The sequence below is a fragment of the Mustela lutreola genome, chromosome 16 (assembly GCF_030435805.1).
Source record: "Mustela lutreola isolate mMusLut2 chromosome 16, mMusLut2.pri, whole genome shotgun sequence".
Taxonomy (NCBI): domain Eukaryota; kingdom Metazoa; phylum Chordata; class Mammalia; order Carnivora; family Mustelidae; genus Mustela; species Mustela lutreola.
Genome location: NC_081305.1, coordinates 22,956,294 through 22,976,440, shown reverse-complemented (window position 1 = coordinate 22,976,440; position 20,147 = coordinate 22,956,294). Strand labels below are relative to the sequence as shown.

Below are 20,147 nucleotides of genomic sequence, written 5' to 3'. Positions count from 1 at the left end.
CAAGTGGTCATGTATAAGCTTACCCTGTCATTTGAAGGAAAAGAGCATGGATCTGTGAGAACATAACAACAAAGAAACCTGACTCAGTTTGGTTATCAGGAGGTAGTAACAGTAACAGTTAATGCTTATTAACACTTACATAGAAGCTCTTGTTAGCACTGTAAGAGCACCAAAAGGTTTACTGTTCAAATTCTAAAAAAACCAAAACCAAAACCAAAACCAAAACCAAACAAACCCACAGTTAACCAGTTGATGGCTACCAGAGATACTATGTCGAATCCTTTCTCCTAGATAGGTAGGGCTTTGGAGCAAAGAATTTGGACTCCTGTGTAGTATACTGAGGATTCTGGAAGAAAGAGAGAGGAGTCTATGCACAGGCTAGAAATGATGATCACTTCTCGGTCACATATATGGAGATTCAACATCCTGGCATGAATTACATTTTAAAAAGAGAGAGGGAAAAAATGGCCATATTTTCAACTCCTCCTCTTAGGAGGTGGTTATTGTTCCTCTGCTCCTTGAACTTCTTTTTCTTAAACACAAGTTTTTTAAAAATTTATTTAGTGGCAGGGGGCAGGGGTTTGCAGAGCAAGAAGGAGAGAGAGAATCTTAAGCAGGCTCCATACCCAGGACAAGCTCAGTTCCACAACTCTGGGATCATGACCTCAGCCAAAATCAGGAGTCAGACGCTTCACCAACTGAGCCCCCCAGGTGCCCCCACCCCAAATAACCAAAGAAAATAACCTCTTTTCTTGGTTATAGACATGTTTTGGCCAGTGAGGTAACTGCAAATGTGATGCAAATAGAGACTTGAGAAGTGCTTCCTCGCCAGTCTTCTGCTGTTCTGCTGTGCCTTGCACACTGAGCACTCCGGCAGAGAAGCTGAGCTAGCCCACCAGAGGATGAGAGACACATGGAACGGAGAACAGCTGGGCCCCCTGCGGCACCTGGTTTAACCAGCCTGCTTGACACAGGTAAGGCCTCCCCCAGACAAGCCACCAGAAAGATTAGCAAAGCCAATTCAAACCAGAAGAACTGCATGCTTATTATTTTAAGCCGCTAAGTTTAGACACGGTTTATTATGCCACAAAGGGAAACCAATACTAGTCACCGTGTTCCTATGACCACTTTGGTCTCCTTTCACCCTAAGCCCAAGTGGCTGGGAAAAATGGAGGGGGGCGGATGGAGTGACCAACAGAATGTTTAACTGTCCGACAAAGGAGATGACAAGGGATGTGAGAACTGGTAAGCACCAGGTTTAGCCTGAGGTTAATCTGGAGGAGGTCAGAGAAGGGATAAGAAAGGGGAAAACCCAAGAGAGGGAAGACAGCGCTACTGATTACTTACTTACTATGTGCTGGGCTCTGTCTGACGCCCTTTATCTTTATTATTCTCTTTAACTCTTACAACACACTTCAAATAACACAAACACAATATCACAAAAACTTCAAATAACCACTACTACTTGCTGTGAAAGTAGTGTGAGCAGTGCCCATGACCTTAGGGAACTTTTCAGGTTGAGAGCCTGGCCAGGATGCTTTAGGGCTGACCGAGGAAGGACACTTCTACCCAGTATGTAACATGTAGAAAATTACATTCCTCCAAATAATTTCAAGATGAAACTTCCGGAACAAACTCACAATTTGGTAGATCCTCGGAATGAAGTTAGGTGGTTCTGCTGATGACAAGGCCCTTTTGGGTACCTCCTCTTTAATCATACAATATGATAAAAGTGATGTTTACTTGACTATTGAACTAATCAATATTGAATTGCCATTATTATCAACACAACAACACAACAACCAGTCTTAAAGGTGAACTTGCTTCAGGATTATTAACTCCTTGCTTGCTGCCCTACACACCATAGTTCCTGGCAAAACTAACCTGCTTCCCTTGAGATCGTGCAGACGACTGGCGGTGATGAACAGAGGACCGGACCTCCCAGACAAGAAGGCCTGACAGCACATGAAAACAGCAACCACAGACTGGCCTACTCCACACACCCTGGAATTCTCAGTGCTGGTGCAGAGGGAGGAGTCTGGACTGCCTTAACAGCATGCGTATCTCGCCATGCAGGGGTGTTCTTTACTGAGAAACACCTGGGAGCCTTGATTACCGGCAGAGTGGCAGAATCTGGAAGCCTTGCAAGAACAAAGGATTAACCGCTGAGCACGAGCTTCTGCACGGGGCTGCCGCTACAATATCCGTGGCTTCCCCTTAAAAAAAAGCAAAAAAAAAAAAAAAAAACCCAAAACCAAAAAACCCTGCTTCAGGGCCACCTGGGTGGCTCATTTGCTTCAGAGACTCTTGGTTTAGGGCTCAAGTCATGGTCTCAGGATGGTGAGACTGAGCCCCAGGTTGGCTCTGCCCTCAGTGTGGAATGGACAGAATATCTCCCTCCCCTTCCTCCTCTCCCCCCACCTCTCTCTCTCAAATAAACAAAATCTTAAAAAGTAAAAGTAAAATAAAATAAAATAAAAACCCTCCCGCTTTGGGGTACCTGGGTGGCTTAGTGGGTCAAGCGTCTGACTTCAGCTCAGGTCATGATCCCAAGGTCCTGGGATCCAGTCTGTGTTGGGCTCCCTGCTCAGCAGGGAATCTGCTTGTCCCTCTCCCTCTGACCCTCCCCTCTACTTCTTTTTTTTTTTTTTTTCTTTTTAAATTTTATTTATTTATTTGACAGAGAGAGAGATCACAGGTAGGCAGAGAGGCAGGCAGAAAGAGAGAGAGAGAGAGAGGGAAGCAGGCTCCCTGCTGAGCAGAGAGCCCTATGTGGGACTCGATCTCAGGACCTTGAGATCATGACCTGAGCCGAAGGCAGCGGCTTAACCCACTGAGCCACCCAGGCGCCCTCTCCCCTCTATTTCTGTGCTCTCTCTCATGCTCTCTCTTGTGTTGTCTCAAATAAATACGATCTTTAAGAAAAACAACAACAACAACAAAAAACACCTTCCTGCTTCACCTGGACTGGGATGATGTTCTTCAGAATGTTACCCTACCATATTCCCACCTTTGCCTTTATTTTAAAATATTTATTTGTTTATTTGTGAGAGAGAGAGAGAGAGAGAGAGAGAGCATGCACGCACACAAGCCAGAGGGAGAGAGAATGTCAAGCAGACATCACGCGCAGCATGGAGCCCAACACAGGACTTGATCTCACGACCCTGAGATCATGACCTGAGCCAAAATCAAGTCAGATGCTTAGCCAACGGAGCCGCCGAGGCACGCCTCTCATGTCTGCCTTTAAACCAGCAGGCAGCTGAACCTGAACTCAGAACCAGTCCTGTGTCCATTAACAATTTTACACTGTTCAGCACCATGTTACCACTTAAATATACTTAGTCTCCATCTTATACGTCTGAGGGTACACCAAGGCGTTCTCCATTTTACACACAGGGAAACTGAACCACAGAGAGAAGGTAAGTACCTTACCCACAGAGTTAAGTGACAAAAGTAATGATTCCATCACAGAGGTGGAGCTTACAAGCCTGGTCACTAAAATTCTCCCTTGTTCTCTTTGACTTCCAGACTGATAACTAACTACACTTTCCCCCTGAGTCCCTGTAAATCTTCTGTCCCCAGAGAAACCAAAGCCTGAAGATTAATCAATCTACTACTATTTGATCTCTAAAATCCATGTATATATCTGTATCCAGGGCCTTCCGCATCCCCCTCCCCACCTTATCTGCTACCCTCAGAGCAGCACTGAGTGGCCAGTGTGCTGCTTACCTCCTTTCTGTCCTTCGTCTGCAATTACTGTTGAGGCTCTGGGGGTGGGTGGTTTATAATGAGACCAGGACAAGACAGAGACAGAAACCTCTCACTTCCTGTCTCTTTCTACATCAGGACTAAGGGGCTCTTAGTCCCAGTGACATCCTAAAGAAGTTCCTGGTTAAAATCCGCATCTCCAGTCTCAATAGGCATGCTTTTCTAAAGTAGATCAGAACAATAGATGGGGAGAGATGAAAACAATGGAGAACTTGTGGGAAGATACTGACAGAATGGCTGCAGAACACAGTGGAATTGGGGGGAAATTCCCAAGTCAGTACTCGAAGAACTGGAGTGGCTATGTAGGATGTGATAAAACTGGTGCGGGTCCCCACAACGATACTCAGCCGGCACACCTCTGCACTTCCTGGAGTGCAGAATGACGCTGATTCCAATCCTTCCCTCTGGAGAACTGGGAACTGGATGCTGACCCCTTTTCCAGGAACCTATAGCTTCCCCTTGACCTTCACATATTTTATTTTCCACATCCCTTCACTATCATCTTGCTGTTAACAATACCAATCTCCACCTTATAGCACTTGTGTGCTTGTCTGAGACGACGGACTATATTCTCAGTCCTATCGCTATGGCCTGTTATTGGGGAGACCCTTACCACCCGACACCTGAATTTCACTGTCCACCTCAGGCTTCCAGCTCCCTTTCCATTCTATGAGAGTAATCTGGTGTCCCTTCATCTGCTTCTGTTCCATCCTACACTAGGGAACAGCATTGATCCTAATGAAACTCTAGCCTCTATTATGCCACAGGCAATAGAGAAAGAGATTAAGTATTTTGCAAATGATCTTGATACAAAATTTGAAGTCTTTAGTCCAAGCAGGCTCTCCAAAAATGTGCCTGCTTCATCATGAGGGCCTTTCCTTAGCCAGCAGGCGGTCTACCATCTTGAACCAAGGACAAAAGGAAGGGCAGTGAACAAACCTATCCTATTCGTCGGTGCAATGAAGATGTTTAGCTTCCCCAGCAAAGACCCACAGACTGCAATTACCAATTTTGTTGTTGTGAGAGGAGGTGGAGTAACATACAATATAAACCAAATAATATATATTTAAATTAAGGATTAGGGCCGCATTAATAATAATAATTTATCAGTTTCTAGAGGTTATAGATGCGTTTTGAGCTAATAGGTTTGGTACCATTACTTTCAATTCAATTCTCACTACACCCAAGATTTTACAGAATAATTTTGATTCCCATTCCACAGATGCAAAAACTGAGAGTGAATGAGGAGAAATAATTTGCCAGAGGTCATATGGCCAACAGACATGGCCAACTCCAGGACACAAGATTTCTCTGAACAATGAGCTATTCAGATATATTTTTCCTAAGTATCCTGGGTTGGACAAAGCAATTACTCTGGCAACTGGGCCTTATGCCAGGGGAAAAAAAACAAAACAAAAAACAAACCAACATTTCTTAAGTGCTATCAAACTAGTGTTTTCCTGGGGAGATTTAGTCATCATTAGTGAAAAGCTTCATTTGCAATATTGTGTGCAGCCCACCGTAGTGGGCCAGAGCAATGCATTACCACTAACTCTAAGAGATTAATTTAATGGGCAATTATATGCTTCCTGCTTTAAAATACCTTCAGGTAGCCAATAGTAGTGCTTTCTGTCTGTGCCAGCAGCCGGCTCCCAAGCACACAGGGTCAGCGGTTTCCACCCGTACCACCTCACATCCCCAGCTTCTCTGCTCTAAAATTGGCATTCAATGCTTCTGAAAAACCCCTGCAAAGACTATTCAAAGCAAGTGGATTTACCCATGGTTCCCCAGTGTCTTTATGTCCCCCACAGCTGTGCTGCTAATCACACTGCTCTGATAGGTAGGTCTTAGCACCCTGTTCAACCTAGAGGAAACTTATGCGTCATCTGACAGACCTGAGGCCACATCACAGCCCAGGGAGATGCCACCTAATCACCACAGGAAGGACAGCAAATAAAGACAAAAGCTAACAACAGAACCGTCGCTTTTTCTGTCTTCCTTCAAGGCATTGTTAGATATTTAGGAACTTCTGATGGGGGACCTGGTAGGGGTGGAGAGGATGTGGGAGAGCTCAGGAAAAGTGGGTTCCTGAGCTTCCACCTTGAGTTTCTGATGCAGCAGGTCTTGGCCTGATGCCAGGGCTCTTCCTTGGAGGTGATCCAGGTCAGCTGCGTAAGACATGTTCTCTGTGATCTTCACCTAAAACTGCCGTCCCCTAAAATGCACTACTGTGTGTCCTCTATTCTCTGTTCCTCATTTTCCTGATCTCTAAAATAGTTACAGATTCCCAGTCTGAACTCTGCTTTGGGAAGGAGGCTATCCTCCTACCCTTGCTTAGAGACGCTAGAACAGCAGGGACTGATGTGGTCGGTGCATATCTGTTCTTCCCGCCCCGCCCCCCCCCACGCCCCTGTCCGGGCAACCAGCCTTCTGCTTTGTGCAAAGGAACAACTTCATCCACTTGCTTCAGCAAATGATGTGGCAGTCCAGGAGGCCCAATTTAAGCAGGAGTTTGAAAGGAAAGGGCTATAAGAGAGGTTTCTTCCATGGAAGAGAGCAACGTCATCAGCAGGTCAATGGCACGCCTACCCAACTTGCCCCCTCGACCAGCCCTTGCTCTCTGTGAAACCTTGGCCAAGTTATTTAGCTGTGTTGTGTTATGTTTTCTTGTCTGAAAAAGGCATATGATTGACTCTTAAACAATGTGGGGGGTAGTTAGGGGCACCAACGATCCCCCCGACTCTGCACAGTTGAAAATCTATGCATAACTTTTGACTGACCAAAAGCTTAACTATTAATAGTCTACTGCTGACCAGAAGTTTTACTGATGACATCAGTAGTTTTTTAACAGGCATTCTGTATGTTATATGTATTATATATCACAGTCCTATCATAAAGCAAGCTAGAGAAAAGAAAATATTATTAAGAAAATCAGAAGGAACAGAAAATATATTTATGGTATGGTAAATATATTTACTGAAAAAAAAAATTCTGCCACTAAGTGGACCCATGCAGAACAAACCTGTGTTGTTCAGGGGTCAATTATATTAATAGTACCTAATTTCTCAGAGTGTTGGGAGAATTTGGTGCATCGTAGGGCTTACACAATACTTTTTCAGTGTTTAACTGTCAGCTGAACCTACCTTAACCCTTCACCTCCGCCATAAACAGCAGCAGATGCGCACTGAAGTTGCAGACAATGGGATTGTTCCTAGCGGAGACTCACTCTACAAGCCTAATCTCTTGTTAGCACAGGGACAGATAGCTAACTGCCAGCTCATGTAATGAGATGAGCCTGTTGATCGTGATGGCAAGCTCGATCTATGACCGCCGCAATACTTGTGTAATACACACAGTGAAGCCTCTCCGCCTTTGGTTCAGGGAATCTGCCACAGGAGGATGAAGGCCGACATCTCCGTTCTCATTAAGAGATAAAAGATGGACGTCCCTAAGATCCTTTTTATTTTTTTTTTTAAGCTTTATTTCATTCGTTTAAATCTTTGCTGATGAGATGGCATTCCAGAGAGTACAATTTTAAATTGTACTCTCTGGAATGTGTATTTCTTTATCTTTATTAGAACCCCTATAGGGTTCTGTTGTCCTGGGCGGTTTAAATCTTCAACTCGTCCAAACACAATAAATCTCCCTTTAATATTTTTTTTTTCCCCAAGACATGGTGTGTGGCTTTGGAAGATAAACATTACACGATGGGCTAAATAATAACACCAAGTCAAACACGATTCTCAGCCATTTTCATGGAATTCCAATTTTTCTTACGGTCTCTGTGATCTTATTATTTCTACTTCCTTTTATGATTTAGGGGGAAAAATGGCTTAATTGTACTTTTAAAATTCCTAAATTTATGCCCACCTCAGCTGGTATTGTACAGCTAAAATTTCAAGTTCTTTTATATACTTTCTTTCTTGCTGGTACTAAGAAGGTTACAGGCTAACATCCCAAGAAGAACAGACTGATATCTAAGTTTACAGCTCCAAGGGCACCTGGGTGGCTCAGTGGGTTAAGCCTCTGCCTTCGGCTCAGGTCATGATCCCAGGGTCCTGGGATCGAGCCCCACATCGAGCTCTCTGCTCAGCGGGGAGCCTGCTTCTCCCTCTCTTTCTGCCTGCCTCTCTGCCTGTGATCTGTCTCTGTCAAATAAATAAATAAAGACTTAAAAAATAAATAAATAAAATAAAATGTTCATAGACAAGCCAATAGTCTTTATGCGGGCAGAGCCATTCTGTATTTATTGTCTACATAGAACCAACTGTAAAGCTTAATCTGGGACATATTTGAGTGATTTATCTCAAGTCATGAAGAAAATTTCACCTGGTCTAAGTTTTGATATATTTTTATAATTTGATTACCCTGTATTCATTAATAATAATCATCTCTACCACTTTAAAAATAATCTTACCTAGTTATTTTATGGGTACATATAAAGGCTTATTTTTTTCATGTGTATCATGATTCATTTTTAAATATAATCCTGTGGGGCGCCTGGGTGGCTCAGTGGGTTAAGCCTCTGCCTTCAGCTTGGATCATTATCTCAGGGTCCTGGGATCAAGCCCGGAATCGGGCTCTCTGCTCAGCTGGGAGCCTGCTTCCTCCTCTCTCTCTGCCTGCCTCTCTGCCTACTTGTGATCTCTGTCTGTCAAATAAATAAATAAAATCTTTAAGAATAAATAAATAAATAAATAAATAAATATAATCCCGCGTTCATAGGAGGCTTTCCATCACCATACTTTTCCATACCATCAACACGGAACTGCCTGGAATTCCCAACACGCATCACCTTCTTCCTAACCCCTCTGTCTTTCTTTATGGATATCTAGCAGATTTCAACTTACCCCTTCATACGCAGGTGCTTCCAGGAGCCCCAAGAAGGAACACTCCAAGAGGAACCGGGATTTGTCTCTTTTGCTCACTGCTATATCCCCAGTCACTGGAAGAGTGCTTGGCAAGTAGTATAGACTCAATAAATAATTATTGAGTGAATGAGCAAATGAATGTCTCCACAGACTTGGGTTGGTACCCCAGAATTAACAGCTCATTACCTTGGAGCATCTGCTTTTGTGTCTGCCTCCTTACTTGTCTGTGATTCCTTACAAACGAGTCTTTTGTTTCTGTATTGTCCCTGAAATGTTTCTTAACCACCTGCTCTGCGCATTCATTTATTTTTATTCCTTAGAATGGAGTACCATAGATCCTTATAATTAGGACCTCCTTGATGAATATTAAGTAAAGGCATCCATCTCATAAGAAAAAAGTATCGCGGATTAAGGATAACTCAACAAGGCTGTATTCAATATGAGGAGGTTCTTTAAAAAGTAATTACTGCCTACGTACTTTAAAGAAAGCTCTGATCCTTTAGAGCATTTTTATAAAGCCCTAAAGCAATCTAAATGTATACAGTTTTTCTCAGAGGCTTAAGGCAATAATGTGGCTTCAATGTTGTAAATTATAAAAATTTTATGTCTTTACCATGTCTGGAGTTAACCGTTACCAAGCGGTATAGTTGGTTTGCTCTATCCCGTGCTGTTAACGAGGGAAAACCTGACCAAAATAACGCATGGGGGAAGGGAATACTACTCCTAAACCAGAAAAACACCAGAGTTTCCAAAGTTCATCCTCTCTCCAGAACCATCCATTGGGTAGAATTGAAGTTTCTTATTAACCTGAATGCTGCATTTTCTCTGCTTGCATTCAAAGTTGCTATATAAAAACAGATACTCTTCATCTTAAATCTTCACTTTTTTAATACATTTTCATTTGGTTGTTTTGTTTTTTAATAGGGCTCCATGGAGGACATTTCCCCCATATCTCAGAACAAGGAAAAGCTGTGTCCTTCCTAAAGGCATGGCTTATTCTTGTTTTACACACAGATTAATCACGTGTCTCAGAGATGTTTGCTGTGTTCTCACACTAGCTGTGAAAACACAGAGCAGATTTTAGAGAGAGTATAGAGCAGATTTTAGGTCCCACATCCTATAATTGTCATCTACCCCTTCTATACTGTATGTATACCCATGAATTCTTCTTAGTGTTGATTTTAATTTCCTTATTTAGATTCCCAACTCCTTTCAGAATTGACTGTCTCCCTTGAACCTGTGTCAACTGTAAAGTTCTTATCAGGTCCTTTACAGAAAGAAGGACATCAGATAACACAAAAAAAAATGTATTTTGTTTGGAAATAAAATGAGTATTACATTCCTTTGGCATTTGTTTGTATAACAAAAAATTGGTGAGGCAGAGGGCAAATTCTCAAAGATGGTGTAGCACTAAATTCCACCACATAGCTACTGGTTTAGAGACTCAATAGTAGTGCCCATTAGTGTAATCAAAGCAACTGTGCTCACTGAAAATTGAAAGGCAAACATGTTACTTCAACAATCCTGCAAAATCCTCAAAAAAAAAAAAAAAGCTTACCTTTTCACCTGTATTTTATGAAAACGATTATACTCAAGTTACAGTCTTAGTCTTGGTTACTGTGTAAACTACACTAAATTCTAAAAATGAAACAAAAAATCATCTGTAATTTTATCTATGCAAAATAATGTGTATTGACAGTATGAAGTTTCCTTCTATGTTTTGTGTCTGCATATGTGAATAGGACAGATGTGGTCTACATATACGAACAGTAGTTTCTGTATTATATGTAATATTTATGTTTGGCCCATTTACTGAAATTATAGTCAGAATTCTTAAGTTCTATTTTTTTAAAATCTAACCTTTCATACTCAATCTTTCCCCCTATTTTAATGTGAAAAACATTATCTTTAATGGCTGAATAATGGATATGTGATATAAGGGTATTTGGATATAAGAATGCTTCCTTCCCACATATATTGCGGTCCTTGGTCATTTACCACCAGGCAGGTTATTTCTTTTGGAGATAATTGATTCAAAGGCTCCTTGGGAACAATAAAATAAGTTCCAATGCCAAAATATCTGATGGAAACAGGGATCACATCAACCATGTGATCCCTAGGCATAAACTGAACCCAGTCCGACAAGAAAGAAATTAAACCCAGGCACTTACTAATTTCGGTAGCAATGATTGTTATGTTGTGCCATACGCTTAATTCTCTGTCAAGTGGTGTGGCCAGCGTTATCTTTCCATCATCTGCATTAATGTTGAATTGTCTCTCCAGGTCAGTGTGCCGGTCGATGGAAAACCTACAAAACAGACACATCTGTAATCTACTTCAATGTTTATGTGATCCATATATTCCACAGCAGACCTTTAGTAATCCTTGGAGAGCCATAGTTGTGAAGTCAAATGGATTGGGAAACTCGGTGGCATCATAATTTGTAAAATAAAATGACTGAATGAGGCACAAGAAACTTAATAATTATTGTCCAAGGAGTAATTAGCTACATATGCAACACGGAGGTCATAAACTGCCATCAGTTTCAATAGGTAGCATCTTCAAAAATGGATGCTGATGAAGAGTTAATTGGACAATCCATCACATTTATTGGACATCTTATGATAATTAGCAGTTGCCACAAAATATCAAATAAAACAATAAACTTAAACCCAAAGCAGGATGGTGCTAGGCAGCATGTTATTTACGGCAGTTCAAAGAAATGTGTGTTTCTGTTAAGCACCTATTTGCCTAGACAGCATGTATCTGTTGTTATTGTTGCTGCTGAATATTTTGTTTTCGTGTTAAGGAAAGTACATATTGAGGATTCCTGTTAGTTTCTGTCCATAGAAATAAGATGGTTGCTGGTTCTCTAGGAAATAATTTTTAAAAGTCTACAACACTAGAGTCTATGAAATTAACAATTTTAAATGCACAGGTTAGTCGTTCCTCTTTTGAGAACACTCTTTCAGATAAGATATCATTAAGAAACACTAGGCATCAAGATAACGCAGTCATTATTTTTTTTTTCCACAACATTTATTGCTATTCTCTTTATACATCAAGATCTGTGTTTTGGTTATGGAATGCTGAAACCAATAAGGTAAGTGTCTTAAGAAACCAGAGGCATATTTAGAAAAATTGGCCCATAAGTAGTGAGATCCACTAAAACAGGATAGAATGGAAACAGGGACCATTTATCAGGGACCACGCACAGTGCTAGATGCCCCTTCTTTTTTCTGTCCTCCTCTCTTTAGTTTCTTACAGAATGAAGGAAGGGTGCTGTGCACGGAATGTTTGTGTAGCCACAGAATTCATGGGTTGAAATCCTAGTAATAGTATTAGGAAATGAGGTCTTTGGGAGTAATTACTGTAAGATGAGGCCATGAAGGTAGGTCCTCATGATGGGATTAATGACTTTATTAAAAAAGGAGGACACACAGGATCTCTCTCCGCTCTCAGCCGGTGATACAACGGGAAGACAGTCATCCTATCTGTTATTTACGTATTGCTATTTTGGGGATAGATTCACTGAACCTCAATTTTTTTTTACTGGTCAGCTATGGTGGCAGACTAAGAATAAAGCATAAATCAGTCTCTAAGATATGTTTTAAAATTGCTAGAGACGTGTTTATCATCATCATCATCACACTCAGCATAATCCCCATCTTGGATGACACAAAACTTTAATAATCTTTCCACTTGGAAGGTGATAGAGAAGGCCCCTTTCTTAACAGTTTATAAATAGCAGAAAACTAGAAAAAAGATTTGGGCGTCATTTAAATCTCATCGCTCTAACAGAGGCAGAGATATTTTTCTCATTTTTTAAAGTTCCAGTTCATGACAGACTGTATGGAGTGAGTCATAAGAATTTATAAAATAGGCTATAAATACAGCCCTTTGGTAAGATCACAGGTAAGAATGTCACAACATTACGAGATTACACAACGGGAGGAACTTGATGGGGGAGAAATGACTTTGTTGAAATTCAGTTTAAAGTCTACCTCGACTATTTCAAGAAGCCCCTTGATATCTCTGTAGACATTTCAGACATTTTAGTGTCTAGCAGACTTTATGATAAAGGCTCCCAAGAATTGCTAAACATCCCAGAAATCCTGATTCAACCTCATCACCAAGCATGCACTCAACACCGAATGTGGACCAAGGACAATGCTAGATGCCCCTTCCTTCTTCTGTCCTCTTCTTCTCTTTGGTTTCTTATGGAACAAAGAAAAGAAAAAGAAAACCCTTAGAGGACATTTTAAGTAACCTCATCAGTACATACCACAACCAGAATGAATATTCGTGTTTGATTCCCTCTGAAGTCTATACCAACTAGCTACAGGAAGGGTGACCTTATTCACATATAAAACAGGGATGATAGGGTGCTTGGGTGGCTCAGTGGGTTAAGCATCTGACTTAAGCTCAGGTCATGATCTCAGGGTCCTGGGATCGAGTCCTACGTCGGGTTCCCCACTCAGCGGGGAGTCTGCTTCCCTCTTCCCCTCCTCCTGCTTGTGCGCTTTCTCTCTCTCTCTCTCTCTCTCTCTCTCTCAAATAAATAAAATCTTTTTAAAAATAAGGATGATGTTAGTATTAGATAGTAGGATTGTTGCGAGGACTGGATGAGATGCTACGTGTGGCATGCTTTGTCAACACACGTGAGTGCAGACCACTAAGTATCAGGGATCAGGGGCTCTCACATCATTTGTATGATAGTGGCATCATCAAATGTCATCTATGTACTCAATTTTGTGAACTCAAAATTGTGATTATTTTTCTTATTTTAATATAGAATCGCCTTCAACATATTATAGATGCCTAGATTATATACACATATGTGCAATGCCTTAATATAATCTATATTACATCTGTATTTATTATATATGTATTATATATATTTTCATATCGTGAAATAGATCAAAGGAAATATGATTTATTAAATAAAATAAGGAATTAGACCTCTCCGGAAAACCAGAGAATAAGAAGCCTCCATTTCCCATCTTCTTTATAGACCTCCTGATAAGTTTTTTTTTAAATAAAGATTTGTATTTTTTAAATAAAGATTTGTATTTGTATTTGTATTTATTTATTTGAGAAGAGAGACAGCATAAGTGGGGAGTCGGAAGGAGCAGAGGGAGAGAGAGAAGCAGAGTTCCCACTGAGCAGGGAACCTGATGGGGGCTGGATCTCAGGACCCTGGGATCATGACCTAAGCCAAAGGCAGGGGCTTAACCACCCATGAGCCACCCACATGCCCAACATGTCCTGATACATTTTCCAATCCATCTTTATTTTCTAGCAAACTCTTTTCTGCTCTTTTGCTTAAGGGCATGGCCTGGGTTTCTGGCTGTTTATTCTCAGGCTACCAGGAAAGTCCTCTGCCATTGGCTCCACAGAAATTCATCATGTCATCATAAAGAACCTGGGTCTTAGTCTGTCTGTCTGAGTTCATGTTTTGACCTTATCACTTACAAAGGTGTGACTTAGTCATGCCAAGTCTTAGTGACTTAGTTATGCTTAGTCTGTCTGTGCTTTTGTTACTTAATCTGTAAAATGGAAATTATAATAGGTTTTGTGAGGCTTTAATGAATAATGCATATAAAGCACTTTTGTGTCAGGGCCTGACACATAATAAGTGCTCAATAAATCTCTATTTAAAAATTTGTACTGCTATCATTACTTATGTGGACATGATAACATTGTTTCTCCTGATGACTCCCTATCTCTTGTCCCTCAGTAAGTAAAGCTGAGTTCTCCTAGCAATAGAAGCAAACACACAGAAGATGCCAGCTTAAGTGATTAAAAATGAGGCTGAAAAGAGAGAGCAAGTGGGGGCATGATGTTGGCATCTCTGGCATCATTATTTTAGGTGTTTATTTTTCCACAAACTTTTCTCTGTCTCATGAACTCACTACTGCAGGTTCAAAGATTTCCTGGACATATTCAATCGTTTGTTAATATTAAATAACATGTGGGTTTTTTTAAGTTTTATTTATTTATGACAGATAGATAGTGAGAGAGGGAACACAAGCACAGAGGAGCTAGAGAGGGGAAAGCAGGCTCCCCACTGAGCAGGGAGCCCATATAGGGCTCGATCCCAGGATCCAGGGATCACGACCCGAGCCGAAGGCAGATGCTTAACTGACTGAGCCACTCAGGTGCCCCAAATGTTATCTTTTTTTTTTTTAACCATAGTTAAAATTAATTACATTTTAAACAATTTTAAAATGGGTTACATAGCGTAAGATTCCATTAGGGAAAAAAAAAAAAAATGAAAGCATACCATGTTCAGGAATGTTCTCAGAAGATGTTTGCTCTGCCCCACCTCCCCACCACACGCACACATTCCAGAGCCACACAACTTCTTCTTTAGCTGCAAAAATTCAGCTTGCTCTCCCCTGGGCCTCTAAGCTCCCACCATCCACTGCAGCAACCCCAAAGTCTCCCCTCTCCTCTCAGTCACTCATACCACTGTGTAATACAGTAACATCAGCAGCAATAAATACTTAAATAAGGAACTAATATAGGCTCTTTCCTAAAGTCAATTAATAGAAAATAATAATAAAAAAACTAGAATGGGTTAAGAAAGCAAACCTGGAATAACAAATAAGATTTTAGAATCTAGTGTCCTACGTAAAGTCACAGAATGTGATTGTTTGGGCTAGATACCTGGGAAGTAGATCCATAAGTCTCTCTTTTTCCTGGGATTCCCTGTGCCTGTCTGTCTGTGTCTGACTAGCAGCACATAAAGTGGAAGAAGCATAATCAGAGAAACCAAGAACCTCCATTAGGCTCTCACTGGTGGAATCTCATTGAAATTAGGTAACTATTCACAATCTCATAGTCTCCTCTCTAAATAGGAGAAGATATCTTCTTCAGAGAGTGATGCTTTGCAGTAAATTGATAAATGACTCACATTAGGCAAATAAATAAATGAGTAATAAAATAAATGGTAAGTCAGTTGTTCAATCTGTAAGAGACACCTTTAAGCTGAGCATTAACTGCAGACACAAATTTCTAGAAGTGGAAATATACAAATAAGGACTATCACTCACATCCTTTAGTAGACTTAGGAAAGGCAGAAATTCATATGTGTCACTAGAGAGATATCCCAGAACCCTCTGTAAGGTTTATTGATACCTGTCTTTGCTTCTTTCAAAATATCTCCTACTCTATGTACTTCCACGGAGCAAAGACTCTGAGCTGATGAAATCGAAGGCTGTCCTTGGTTTTACAGCCCTCGGCTCATCCATGGGGAACCTTCTGCATGTGGTCTGAGTCATTCCTCTCCTTAAGGATGTTCCTTCCATTTTCTCTAGGTACACATCTGCCAGACCTTTACTCTTTTAGGACAAGGAGAAATTTTTGATTCCTGTATCATAGTAGCACATTGGTTGGGGTTTGTATAGCAGTTACTCAACAATGGATTGTAGAAAGGATGTACAAATACTTATCAAGCATGGATTTTACTAAAAGTGAAATATGGTGCTAAAGAAATACGAGGGAAAAGAATAATGGGGATAGGAAAAGAATAAAAAACTGAGAAAGAACTATTTTGGTTCATATTCTATCTATTGAAAAATTCAAAGCTTTCTAATTTATGTCTTCAGAGTCACAGAATCCGTACCTCTGGTATTGAAGTATTCATTCTAATTTCTTTAAAATTTGCATGTTTTGGATTTGCTGTTTCTTTGCAGAATTACTTCAAGTGTGTTAGACAAAAGATCTCGTTTTGAGAAAAAAAGAATATACTTTGGAGACTCATCTTCCTGCCAGATTAAGAAGGAACTTCTTATTAACACAGTGGGAAATGGCATGTGAAAAAATGGGCTCCTTGGGTCATGTTAACATCAATCCTAATGATGGAAATTTTGGAAATAGACATTCTCCATCTAGTACAATGAGTATGTTTTAGAAGCCCCATTTAAACTTTCTCATTTTATTCCAACAAATTCCCTGGTTTGCTTCAAGATTACTGTTTCACTAACCTACAGGAGTAGGTCTTAGAAGTAAATGGTAAAAACTTCGTCATCTTACTTTGTGAAATTAAGGCTACCGGTGCAAGAGAATTCCTACCTAGATGCACAGAGCCTTGTTTGGAAACTCATTTAATCTACTGTATTCTGACCATGAACACAAACTGATGTCACAGTTGACCCAAATAAGAGTAGCCTGCAGAGTTCAGAAGTAAATACAAGAAGATAATACTGGTGCAGTGACTAAGAAGAGCTCAAAATGGACCATGGATATCCCTGGGTTGAGAAATGGCACCCTCTTCTGCATTGCAGCTCCACGGATATTAAATAACCATTTTTAGTTGAGTGATACTTTTCTTCAATTAACAACAGCTCAACTACTTATATTTCATATCAACACTGCTATTGGTATAAAGCCCCAGTGTGTGTTTGTATTTTGTGGTCCATATTCAAGTATTATACATACATATTCAACATATCTCCTACCTCTCTTTCCAATCCCACCCCAATACGACATACTGAGGTCGTCTGTCCCCTGTTCGATTACTGCTTCTTGGTCTGTAACAATGTCAAGAACATTTTAAGGGGACGCCTGAGTGGCTCAATTGTTAAGGGTCTGCCTTCGGCTCAGGTCATGATCCCAGGGTCCTGGGATTGAGTCCTACATCGGGCTCCTTGCTCAGCAGGAAGCCTGATTCTCCCTGTGCCTCTCGCCCAGCTTATGCTCTCTCTCTGTCTTTCTCACTGACAAATAAATAAAGTCTTAAAAAGAAAAAAAAAAAAAAAAGGAATATTTCAGGGATTTTTAGAACAAACATCCCGAATCAGGGAGTCTTCCATTTTCATTGCCAGTGGCTTTGGGACAACAGGAGGAAACTGTATAGGATAAACTGGGGAGTATACATGAGCAGCTACACTGAAGACTTTAACCATCAGATCAAGATAAACTGATAACAGGTTTCCTAAGAGAAAGTTATCGTGGACTATACTCTTTCCACTGTAATATTTGTGAAACACCTGATGATTTTCCCAGGGAATGGCCCTTCTATTCCTAACTTCTCTGGGAAGCCACTTTATACAGCCAACCCTCAGTTTCTTCACCTAAAAATGAGAACAATAGAATTGCCTTCTCTTAAAGGTTAAAGTGAATCCCAAATTAGATAATGTGCTCTAAATTTCCTCACGATTTTTAAAAGTGGTTTTACATTGAGTCTTTATCATTATTTCTAGAAAACATTCTGCCAAATATCTAGGTATTTTTATACCACAACAAAATATTTCAAAGATTCTGGTGTTTGGTGTTCATAGGGAGAGAGACAGAATGTTACCATATTTCAACTTGCTGTTTTTACCTAAAGAGTGAAGCACATTCACCCAACATAATCATGCTTAGGTACCTTTTACTTTATTTAGGATCAAATATAGAAAGTTCAGATTCTAAATCTGTCATTTTTTTAAAAAAGATTTTATTTATTTATTTGACGGACAGAGATCACAAGTAGGCAGAGAGGCAGGCAGAGAAAGAGGAAGGGAAGCAGGCTCCCCGATGAGCAGAGAGCCCAATGCGGGGCTCAATCCCAGGACCCTGGGATCATGACCTGAGCTGAAGGCAGAGGCTTTAACCCACTGAGCCACCCAGGTTCCTCAATCTCTCGGTTCTTATGAGATTCCATTTTCCAAGCGTGTACTTTGTTTTGTCATTTGTTCCATTAATATCTTGAAAAACTAGAGACCTAAAGCGACAATCTCATGTGTAACATTCTGCAGCCAAAGAACCAAAAGAACAACAACAAAATAATTCTTTAGTGTAAATCTCAGATAAAATTTGATTCATGATTAATTCTTCAATATTTACATAATATCTTTGGAGAAATTCTAATTTTCTGAATCATCAAAATAATCATTCCTAACTGAAAATTCTAAATACGATATGATAGCAAAAATATGGGGGGAAAAATGAATGTAGTTTTGTACACTGTGAAGAGATTAAAAATAAAATTTTTATTATTTCTTTTAATTTCAATAAGGTTTTCATGGTTGCTTCCTTTCGGCAAGTGAGATGCTAACCATTTAAATACTCTCTTCTTTGGACACATTGGTGTGACTTCACTGTTGACAGTGAAAAGTGGCAGGTCCGTAACGAAGTAATACTCACACTGCAGTGAGTAAGCCCGAATGTGCCTGGGAAAGAGTGAGGGGGATCAGAGAGGACACCAAGAGGATGTAGCATCTGTTTGGGGACAGGAAGAATGAGAATGCGCAGGAGTTTTCCAAGTAGAACAGGTAAGGACAGCATCCCCAGCAGGACGAAAAAAAAAAAAAAAAAGCATGTCGAAAATCTTGAGAGTTTATTTAGGAAAGCATAAAAATTAAAGGACTATACTGTTTTTCTGAAAATAAATTGAAAAAACAAACAAACCAAAAAACAAAAACCAAAAACAAAAAAACAAATAACAATGATGCAATTAAACATGCAAAAAATTAAATAAATAAATAAAATGAATATAAAAAAAATAAAGGACTATACTAGTGTGGGGAGAGCTCAGGTCTGACAGATGAGCATTCGATCATTTCTTTCCCATCTTTCCCTTCCATCTCAGCTCTTAACTTTCTACCTTCATTCACTCCTTATTGAGTATTTCTTACGTGCAAGGCATGATGTTAGGTGCCAAGACAGGTATGGCCTTGGGCTCATGTCATATAGATGAAGTCTACAGGTGAAGAAAGGCAATGAAAATAAGTAAGTCTTTTCAAAGCTTACAGCGATGAAGACAAAAAAGGGATGAGATATATAAAATATTACAAATTATTCATTTCAAAAGCAGGAGAAAATACGAAAAGTCTGAGTTAGGAATATGTTCTCTGTGCTTAAAGACCTTAACAAAGGAGGGTGTAGTTGAAGTTCAAAATTTGACAGGGGAAGGACATCAGGGGATACAACACAAAGAGCCTTAGAAACTGAGTGGAGGGATTTTTTTCACCTATAGAAAATGGGGAGCCATTTGAAGAAATACAGCAGGAAAGTCACATGATTTAAACCACAGCTGAATTTCATAGATCTTTCTGTGATGTAGAAACATGCTCTACATATTTGTTCTACATACAGAAGCCAATGTGGTTTTTATAGATATACATATATATATATGTATATATGTATATGTGTGTGTGTGTGTGTGTGTACCACAATACAGTTACCAATGTGGTAACCACTAGCTACATGTAGCTGTTTAGCCCTTTGAAGTCTAGCTAGTAGAACAGAGCAACTGAAATTTGTATTTTGTTTAATTTAAATGAATTTTTTTCTCTATTCAAAGAGCCACATGTGACTAGTGTCTAATCTAGTGGACAGCACAGCTCTAAGTGGGTTAGAGATTAGCCTGGCACCTGTGTGGATATCAAGGGGCTGGTGGCAGGCAGATGGGACTTTCATGAGTGCACATATTACAGATGATGGTTTTGGAGTCTAGAAAGTAAAATAAACAAGATATAGTGATTATTTGGATGTGGGAAGTAAGGGAGATGGAGGAAT

At 40.1% G+C, this 20,147-nt stretch overlaps 1 protein-coding gene across 4 annotated transcripts in view; it reads right to left on the bottom strand.

The window, feature by feature from the left end:
• CDH8 (cadherin 8) overlaps window positions 1-20,147 on the bottom strand; it is a 377,915-nt gene that overhangs the window by 128,816 nt on the left and 228,952 nt on the right. For all 4 annotated transcript variants that reach the window (XM_059152871.1, XM_059152873.1, XM_059152869.1 and 1 more), the window contains one exon: window positions 10,811-10,947. In XM_059152871.1, the coding sequence (XP_059008854.1) occupies window positions 10,811-10,947 (137 nt within the window). The remainder of the gene's footprint in view (window positions 1-10,810; window positions 10,948-20,147) is intronic.